A 9,674-nucleotide genomic window follows, 5' to 3' on the forward strand; every position below is an offset into this window, starting at 1 on the left:
TCACTCTTTTTTTTGGTTCAGTTACTCACTCGTGTCCAACTCTTTGCAACCCCATAGACGGCAGCACGCCAGGCTTCCCGGTCCTTCACCATCTCCCAGAGCTTGCTCAAACTCATGTCCATTGAGTTGGCGATGCCATCCAACCATCTTATCTTCTGTCATGCCCTTCTCCTCTGCCTTCAATCTTTCCCAGCATCAGGGTCTTTCTCAATGAGTCAGTTCTTCCAATCAGGTGGCCAGAATATCAGAGCTTTAGCTTCAGCATCAGTCCTTCCAATGAATATTCGGGACCGATTTCTTTTACGATTGACTGGTTTGATCTCCTTGCTGTTCAAGGAACTCCGAAGAGTCTTCTCCAACACCACAGTTCAAAAGCATCAATTCTTTGGTGCTCAGCCTTCTTTATGGTCCAACTCTCACATCTATACATGACTACTGGAAAAACCATAGCTTTGACTAGATGGACCTTTGTCAGCAAAGTAACATCTCTGCTTTTTAAGGTTTGTCATAGCTTTTCTTCCAAGGAACAAGCGTCTTTTAATTTCATGGCTGCAGTCAACATCTGCAGTGATTTTGGAACTCAAGGAAATAAAGTCTGTCACTGTTTCCATTGTTTCCCCATCTATTTGCCACGAAGTGTTGGGACTGGATGCCATGATCTTAGTTTTTTGAATGTTGAGTTTTAAGCCAGCTTTTTCACTCTTCTCTTTCACCTTCATCAAGAGTCTTTAGTTCTTCTTTGCTTTCTGCCATAAGGGTGGTGTCATCTGCATATCTGAGGTTATTGATATTTTTCCCGTCAGTCTTGATTCCAGCTTGTGCTTCATCCAGTCCAGCATTTCTCATGATATACTCTGCATATAAGCAGGGTGACCAAAAAAAAAAAAAAAAAGCAGGGTGACAATATACAGCCTTGAGGTACTCCTTTCCCAATCTGGAACCCATCCGTTGTTCCATGTCCGGTTCTAACTGTTGCTTCTTAACCTGCATACAAGTTTCACAGGAGGCAGGTAAGGTGGTCTGGTGTTCCCATCTCTTTAAGAATTTTCCACAGTTGTCTTTCCAGTTTTGCTCTCAAGCTAAAGAAAAAACGATTTGAGGTTGAGTGGGGTCAAGAAGAAGGGCTCATTTTCACACAGAGCCAAACTGGAAATCCAGTCTCCAAATCTGGGGAAGGGGGTCCTTTAGAGTCCCTCTGGAGCTTACTCGCCGACTTCAGAAGGGCCCCCACGTTGCTTCTCTCAGCCCCGCCCCCTGCTGGAGAGGGCCGGGCTTGAGGGCGGGGCCAGGCTGGGGGCGGGTCCTCACCTGCTGTGCCGCCCGTCGCCTTGACGACCGCGACAAGATGGCGAACCTGCCGGGCGCGATTAAGGGGCTGTACCCCGAAACACTGAGCCCAGAGCAGCTGGAGAAGCTGCGCGGCTTCAAGGTGGGTGCGGTCCCAACTCCCGCCTCCATCGGAGTGCAGCTCCTTCCCGGGTGAGGGCCAGGCCTCGGAGAGAAGGGACTCGGGAGCCTGTGCCCAGATAAAGGGGCGGAAGGCTGGGGGATGGGGACACCTCCGGTGGACCCCTGGCTTCTGGGTCCTTGAACAGATCCCGACAGGCGCTTGAAAGTGCAAAAAGAACTACAATAGGAATGGACCAGAGAAATGGACCGAAGTGACTGCCGGATACTTTAACTTAGATACAAACAAGAACTTCCCGACTGTAGAGACCCGACTTTAGTTAAGGCGCCTAAGCCTGAGCCTGAGACAGCAGCACTGGAGATGTTAATAATCTGTGAGAAGAGAGATGGCTTAACTTTTCAAACATCCTGGGAAGAGACCCGGGTTCAGGGAGCCCCTTGTTTCCCCAAGCCCTCTGCACCTCCACCTGGAACCCTGAAATCTTTCTCTTCATGTAGGGTGACCTTTTGCTCTTGCCCCCCAGATTCAAACTCGGATTACTAATGAGAAGTACCTTAGGACCCACAAAGAAGTGGCGTTGCTCATAAGTGGTTTCTTCAGGTAGGTGGTTTTCCAGACTGGCCTTGAGTAAATAGTGGAAATTTTTACCAAATCTCGCTGGGGATAGATGAGTGTGAGTCACCTCCTCTTTGTTTAAACACTGCTTGTTGCTTCCTTTAGGGTCTGAAGATTAGAAACTATCCTAAGATCAAATGTTTCCTAATGCTGGGGCCTGTGACACCCAGGATTTTCTCGTTATTTCTAGAGGTTTCCTTCAGTTATCTCAAAAATATTAATATGCATTCATTTTAGCTGTGAGAATAAATATATACCTTCTGACACTTGGAAGAAGGAATTTGGCATTGAGAAACTCAGCAGACAGCTACTGGGTGTAGAACACTATTCTCCACAGTGGTGTTTAACAAGATCATTAGAACTTAAAAAAAATTACAGATGTCTGGCCTTTCAGATGTACCAGAGAACATTATTGTAGAAAGACTCCAAGGGTTGGAAGCCACTCCCCTGTAAGTCCTGGGGAAAAGAAAACCATTTTCCACCATATCTTGGAGACCTTTTCCCTTCCCCCATACTGCTTTTCAGCGTGGCATTTGCTTGAATGGGAAAATTTCCTAATGGGATGAAAAGCAAGGAACTGAGGGGGAAAAAAATCATGGCGCATCAATGGATGTAAACAATAGAGCCATCTCAGAAATACTGTTTGGCTACAGACAAATAGCCAAGATTTAAATAATAATGGCTTCCATCTCCAGGCACTGTGTTGGTTTCCTGCATTAGCAGTTATCACACTGTATTGTAATTGCATTGTCCATCTTTTGTCTCTCTCCCTGGACCAAAGCTCTAATCTGGTGGAGCCATGTTTTTGTCCCCAGGGCCCACACAGTGTATGGCAAATTGGTACATTTGTGCTGATTCTCCCAGCAGCTCTACAAAGGTAGTTTATTATCAGTTCCATTTTATACATGAAGTACTTTCCCCAGGTGCTGAACCAGAATCCAAACCCCTGGTTTTTCCACTGTGTTTTACTATAAGCACTCAGGAGCTGGGAGCCAGAAGTAGTGCTCTCCTTTGTCTTTTAAAGATTTTTTTTTGCTCATACTGGAGTGCATGCAGGATCTTAAATTCCCTGACTAGGGATTGAACTCAAACTTGAGCCCCCTGCTGCAGAAGTGTGGTAACCATTGGTCCACCAGGGAAGTCCCTGTCTTTAAAACTAGGCCTAGAGGGGTGTCTTTCTTCATGTTTCATTGTTCTTCATATTTTAGCCGTTTCTCCAAATGGCAGTGCAGTCTCAGAGGGCAGAGAGGGGAAGGGGAATGGGCAGATGGAAACCTATCTGTGAAGTTTGGTTTTATTTGGGTTAGGGGTAAGGCTTGGCCAAAAGATCGATTAGGGGTCCTCTGACAGTGTCAGCCCTGGGGATCGGGCCATCACTTTCAGTACCTTTTCTTCTAAAAGGAGATAAAGGAAGACATCTATCCTGTCCTGGGGAGCTCACAATGGAGATTGGGAATAAATAGTAAAACCTGAAATATCTCACTATTTACAATGTTCACAGACAAAAGGATTAAAAGCAGTGGGGGTGGTGAATGAAGAGGGCATTGTTTTAGTCACATGGCAGGAATGGTCCTGCTTCTCTGCCCAGGAACAGTTTCCAGGAGTAGCCTGGCATCTGCAAGGACAGCCTCAGGCAGTTTTCCCCTCTCCTTCCTTATCATCCCCCTCTTGGGCCAGGTGGGCCACGAGGCCTCTCCTTTTACTGTCCCTCAAGCTCCTCTCATGGAACCCTCCTGGCCCTTTTTAGGCCTTTCTCTTTCTGGGATGGAGGTGGGAGGAACGGAGAAGTGTTTGAAGTTTGAGGGTTTGTTTTCGGGCTTATGTGTGTGTGTGTGTGATTGTTATTTCCTTTGCATGGTACCAGAATGAACCAGAATCAACCTGTCATCGTCCCTGGATGCTTCTGATGGTCCTTCCTGTGAGAAAAGAGGAAGGGAGAGGAGGGGACAGAGTCCAGGGCAGCATGCCTGTCCTCACCTGTGTGCAGGTCTCTGCTGTAGACTCACTGCAAGCCGTGAGAAGCCCCACAGTGTTTTTGTTGGGGAACTGGCTTCCCACTTGGCTTTGCTGGATCCTAATGATTTATGGCCATTCAGCCACCGCTTTCTGGTCTGTACTTATATATACAGTGTACGGAACTCTTCATACCTTGAATTTGGGAACTGAAAAATGGAAGGAGTAGGGATCTAGCCTATTTTTAGGCACCCAGAGATCTCAGGGTTTAGGCTGGAGATAGGAAACAAAGTGTGACATTGTAGGAAGGCTTTAGTAGGTGTTTCTGTAAACAACCAGGCAGATGAATCTTCCGAAACCATAGTACCAATCATATCATTCCTTGGCTGGAAAAAAAATCTGCAGTGGATCCACAATACCACCTTAAAAAATTCAATTGAAATATAAAATATAAAAGAAAGTGGCATGAACTTTCACAAACTGAGAATACACATGGAACTAGTGTCCAGATTAAGAACTAGAGTCTGACCAGCACCTCAGACCCTTTGTGGCCCTTTCCAGTCACTTCCTCCAAAAAGTTAGTATCCTGACTTCTTTGTGTGTGTGTGTCCTGACTTCTAATTGCTCAGATTTGTATTGCCTTTCTGTATCATTTGAAAGTGAAATGAAAGTTGCTCAGTCATGTCTGATTCTTTGTGACCCCATGGACTATACAAGGATTCTCCAGGCCAGAATACTGGAGTGGGTAGCCTTTCCCTTCTCCAGGGGATCTTCCTGACCCAGGAATTGAACCGGGGTCTCCTGCATTGCAGGTGGTTTTTTTACCAACTGAGATGTGAGGGAAAGCCCTCTGTGTCCTTTGTATAAATGGAATTCCAAGTATGTGCTCTTTTGTGCCTGGTTCTTTTGCTCAGCAATATCTTGTAGCCCCTCCATGCTCCTTGCTTTATAATATTCCACGGTGGCACTTTACCCTAATTTATTTATTCATTCCCATCATCTCTTTTGGGCTTCCCTGGCAGCTCAGATGGTAAAGAATCTGCCTGCAATACAGGAGACCCAGGTTCAATCCCTGGATCAGGAAAACCCCCTGGAGGAGGAAATGGCAACCCACTCCAGTATTCTTGCCTGGAGAATCCCCATGGGCAGAGGAGCCTGGCAGGCTATGGTCCACGGGGTCGTAAAGAGTTGGACACGACTGAGTGACAAACAGCATCATCTCTTGGACTGAGTAGGAAAGTCTCTCCCTGGTCTTTAAGGCCGTCCATACCAGGCCCTCCTTCACTTTCCTCTATTTCCTGCGTGTGCCCCCACTCTAGCAAGACTGCACCCCTCTGGTTGTTTCACTGAGTGCTCTTCTAGATACTGGGGAAGCAAAAGTGGAGATGACCCGGTTCCTTCCTTGGAGGAGTTCACTGTCAACAGACTGTGAGCTGTTCCCTTTACTTTCCGGACCTTTGCTCCTGCTGCTTCCTTGTCCTGGAAGGCTCTCGTCTCTCAGCCCTTGTCCCGTGTGTAACTCAAGGATTCTCAAACACCAGATGCTGTGTGAAGACTTGGGGGGTCTTGTTTGAAGAGGCCACCCTCTCTTCTCTGATCTCTCAGCACACTATTCCCAACCCTCCTATAGCGCTACCTGAAGGTTAGTTGGTATTTCGGGAACTTACCCATTTCCTTGTGCTTGACTGTGCTTTCTTTGAGGTGAGGCTGTATTTATCTTTTTAAAATCAATCCCTCTTGTCTTATATAGTGACTTACACTTAATTTGTGCTCAGCAGTTCTCAAGTTGAAGGAAGAGAAGGGAAGCAAAATTGTTGAAACTTGGAAGGCAGGGGCCTCCTGGGCAGGTAGGGCAGCTGTGGCCACGAGGCTATGTTGCAGAACCCTGGCCTTGGAGCCACGCGACCTGAGGCTCCTCTCCTTTATTTACTCGCTTTATGAACTTGGGCAAATGGTCAACCTTTTGAAAGCTTGGTTTCTTCCTGTGTAAAACGGGGCACAGTCATTGCTGTTTCACAGGGTTGGAGAGTGAGGTAATATTTGTGGACCTGCTTTATGAGCCATAAAACTCCGTGGGATGTGAGGCAGTTTCAGCTTCCCAGTGGACCAGCACTGCGGGTGTCGTCACAGTGTCCATGGGCCTGCCAGGCCAACAACTGTCTCACGTCTGTCTTCTCAGCTTGGTTTCCTGCGCTCTCTCTCCCCACCCGTGGCAATTTCTGGTTGCTCTTCCTGGGAAGGTTGTGGGTGGCACACCTGTCCCCCCAACACATGAGACCCTCAGGGACAAGGCAGCGAGCTCTTCAGCCCTGGCCTGGCCTCGGTTTTGTGAAATGACTGTCGAGTGAATGACAGGCTTCACTTGGCTACAGCACTCGCTATTTCGTGAGCTGAGCATTCCCTAGGCTCCTTGCTTCTGGCCCCGGATCCTGGCTTGAAGGAGAATCACACCGGAAGGGGTCCTTGGCGGGAGGCCTCTGGCTCTCTGCCCGCGAGGACAGGTGTGTCTCAGGTCATCAGCCAACAGACAGCTCAGGACCTCCGCCCCTTGTTGTTTTCCAGAGAAATGTTTTTGAAAAGACCAGAAGACATTCAAGAATTTGCCGCAGGTGAGTAAGGCAGCATCCGTTTTGGGTGAGTGATCAACGCGCACCAGGAGTGTTCCTGTGAATTGCGACTCGGACAAGGCAGAGCCTGGGATACCACTTCACCTGATGTCTCCCAAGGGAGCTTTTTTCAAAACTCTCTTTCCTGCATGTCATTTCCTCAGAATGAGGACAGATAAGAAATGAGGCAGAACTTCCTCGTGGTAAAGATGGTTAAGAATGTTGAGATTCCCAAAGGGACAGACAGGCAGCTCTTTTCCTGGGAATCTTTTTTCTTTTCTCTCCTGGGAATCTTAAAGCAGGAGTCTCAGCCCAGGCTGTGCATTAAAGTCACCTGGGGAGATTTTAAAAAATACGGATGCCTGGGCCACACCCCCCCCCCCACCGGGTTTTATTTAATTAGTCTGGGGTGGGGCCTGGCATCCATGGTTTTAAAGGCTCCCCAGGTGATTCTAATGGGCTCCCTGCCCTGAGAGGGCTTGAGGTCAATGGTATTTAAAGGGAAGGGGCTAGGCCGACTGATTTCTCGGGTCCTTTTAGCCCTGGGAATCAGTTACAGCCTCACAAGATTCCTGATTGAATCTAAGTACGTCTTTGCTGCCACAGCAGATGCTGCCTCTGATTCACATTAAGCTGGGTGTATAAAAATCCTCCTCTGTCGTCATCCTGCGAGAGCCTGGCCCTCCTTGGAGAGGATATTCTCAGAGAGGGCGTGATGTCTCAGACAGGAGCCGGCAGGCCGAGTAGAGACAAGAATAACACTTGGTATTTATTTGGGCCCCAAGATGGGCCTGGAGCAGAAAGCCAGAGACTCATCAACCCTCTAACGGCTTCCTGTGCGTCAGCAAGCTGACAAGCCAGTGGCAGGGTGGTGTGGTGGGGACCGGGGCCACCCCGTGTCCCCCTTCCCAGGAACTCTGGAGCTGGAGGCTCAGAAGTGCTGGGGGTCGGGGCAGTGCAGATGGTGACCCTGGAATTTGCTGTGACATCTCATATTACATCGTAAAACCGAACTGCAGGAACGTCCTGCCAAGACAGCTGTCCTAACTTTTTAGCAGAGTGAGCTGTCTCTCCCCTCATCTCTTCCCCTTGGGTTTAGATGATTTCTTCTTTTTGATTCTCATCCCAGACTATTTCACGGATCCACGACTTCCCAACAAGATTCACATGCAGCTAATTAAGGAGAAGAAAGCGGCTTAATTAGCAAAATCACGATGCTCAGCTGTTGAGAGAGACCAGAAAGAATCCAGCCTCTGGTGGGTGTTAACCTCACTTACAGACAGAGGCTTCTTCACTCCTGTGAAAATAAGCACTGGCTTCTCGGCCTGGGGTGTGAAAGAAACCAGTCTGCAGAGAAGTTTCTGCAAGTGTTGAGTTTTCCTGACACTACCTTGGGGAATTAGGGGCTGTGAAGAGAGGCCTAGGGTTTGTCTGGCATATCTGTGGCAGAGACATCCATCTTCTTAATCTAGTGACGTGGTTGAGGAGAGTGGAAGTTGGAGTAGTTCTGGAGAAAGAGGGAGGCAGCGAAGCGGGGGTGGGATCTGTTACCACAGGCTTCCTGTGAGCCTGTAGTGGCCTTTTCCTTGTGTCCTTGGTGGTGGGAGTGGAAGGGCTTCCCCACTGCTTCTGGAAGAGGTGGAGGCCGCCTCCCTCACAGCATTTGGATTGGGCATCCTCCCATCCCCATCGTCAAGCCAGGCTACCCTATGAGGGCCAGCACATATTTTCCAGGCAGGCTTTCTGAAATGATTTGGAAGGTTGGGATTTTTAAATGTGAGGTGGGAAGAAGCCACAGTCCTGATTTAGCAGCACCATTTCTTTTTTTGCAGGGTCATCTGAAAGCCAGAGAGCTCTGTTGCCCTCAGTGTGGGTTTCCAGGCTGCCCTGGGCTGCGCCTGCTGTTGCAAAGGCTTTTAAAGATACTCATTAAAAGCAGACCTTCCTGTGCTCTCTGCTTTATTTCAATCAGGAGGAGGAAGACATCCTTCATGGGAGGCTGCTCTACCCCTCCTCTGACCCGGGAGGTAGCAGGGCCTGCTTCTGTGCCCATGGCAGAGGCCTCTCAGCTCAGCCAGCGGGCTGGTTCATGTGCCTTAGCCCCGTGTACTCCCTGCCCCTCCAGGCTCTCCCTCCCAGAGCCAAGACCGGGCAAAAGAACAGTGGTGAGCATCTGGGGAGGACCACAGCTGGCCATGGTGGTACTCAAACAAGCAGAGTCCGCGCTTCCGAGGTGGCTTTTGTCTTTTATCTCACCTCCGGGGTTACTGTACAGAGTACAGGTGATGATTAACTTTTATTTCCATAGAAGCAATAATAAGAGGAATTGGGTTGGAAGAACAGCAGGAGTGAATGAGATTAGACATAGAAAACCCATTCAGGCTCATGAATAAGAGTGAGGGGCTCAGAGGTGGTGGACTTTGTTTTGGGGGATTTTTAGGAACAAGCTGCCCAGCCATTTCGTTTTCAGCAGAGAGAGGCAGGAGAGTGGGCCAGCTGGCCTTGTGGAGTCCTTTCTAGGCCTAGAAGTTTTGCATGGATGTGTCTACGTCTCTGGCCTCCACGACGTACTAACTCCACTGTAGGAAGGACCTCCCACTTGCGTGTCACTTGTCAGCTTACCATGGTTACAGAAACACCAAATATTAATAATACAGACTGAAGCAGGGGCTGTATTTATATTTGCCTTGTCCCTGCTGCCTTGCCCCCAGCTACTGTCACCTGAAGTAGTAGAAAAGGCAACCAGATGGGGGCAGTTAGAGAAGTGTTGGTCTTCCCTGGTGGCTTAGATGGTAAAGAATCTGCCTGCAAGGCCAGAAACCTGGATTTGATGCCTGGTTGGGAAGATCCCCTGGAGAAGGGATTGGCTACCCACTCCAGTATTCTTGTGTGGAGAATTCCGTGGAGGAGCCTGGCCTACGGACCATGGGGTCACAAAGAGTTGGACATGACTGAGTGACTAACACAGAACTATTAAAACTGCAGATATGCTATGCGATAGGAACCTGAGGAGTTATTTTAAGTGCTTTCAGAATCACAGTTCAGCAGCCGTGGATCTGATAATGAGCTATCCCTGTTTAGAAAATCCAAGT

The 9,674-nt window shown here is 48.6% G+C and overlaps 1 protein-coding gene across 1 annotated transcript; it reads left to right on the plus strand.

Annotated features, from left to right (window-relative positions):
• Positions 1-1,310: 1,310 nt before the first annotated feature.
• On the plus strand, positions 1,311-8,520 carry RIIAD1 (regulatory subunit of type II PKA R-subunit domain containing 1). The gene is made up of 5 exons (XM_020874347.2): positions 1,311-1,429; positions 1,932-2,008; positions 6,539-6,585; positions 7,712-7,838; positions 8,415-8,520. Exons 1-4 carry the CDS (start codon positions 1,346-1,348, stop codon positions 7,780-7,782), a joined length of 279 nt encoding a protein of 92 aa, XP_020730006.2. The 5' UTR covers positions 1,311-1,345; the 3' UTR covers positions 7,783-7,838; positions 8,415-8,520.
• Positions 8,521-9,674: the final 1,154 nt, after the last annotated feature.

The sequence above is a fragment of the Odocoileus virginianus genome, chromosome 5, assembly GCF_023699985.2.
Source record: "Odocoileus virginianus isolate 20LAN1187 ecotype Illinois chromosome 5, Ovbor_1.2, whole genome shotgun sequence".
Lineage (NCBI taxonomy): Eukaryota > Metazoa > Chordata > Mammalia > Artiodactyla > Cervidae > Odocoileus > Odocoileus virginianus.

Coding starts and splice junctions, on each gene's coding strand:
- RIIAD1 (XM_020874347.2), top strand. CDS start 1,346: ATGGCGAACCTGCCGGGCGCGATTAAGGGGCTGTACCCCGAAACACTG. Junction 2,009..6,538: donor CTCATAAGTGGTTTCTTCAG/GTAGGTGGTTTT, acceptor GTTGTTTTCCAG/AGAAATGTTTTTGAAAAGAC. Junction 6,586..7,711: donor CATTCAAGAATTTGCCGCAG/GTGAGTAAGGCA, acceptor TTCTCATCCCAG/ACTATTTCACGGATCCACGA.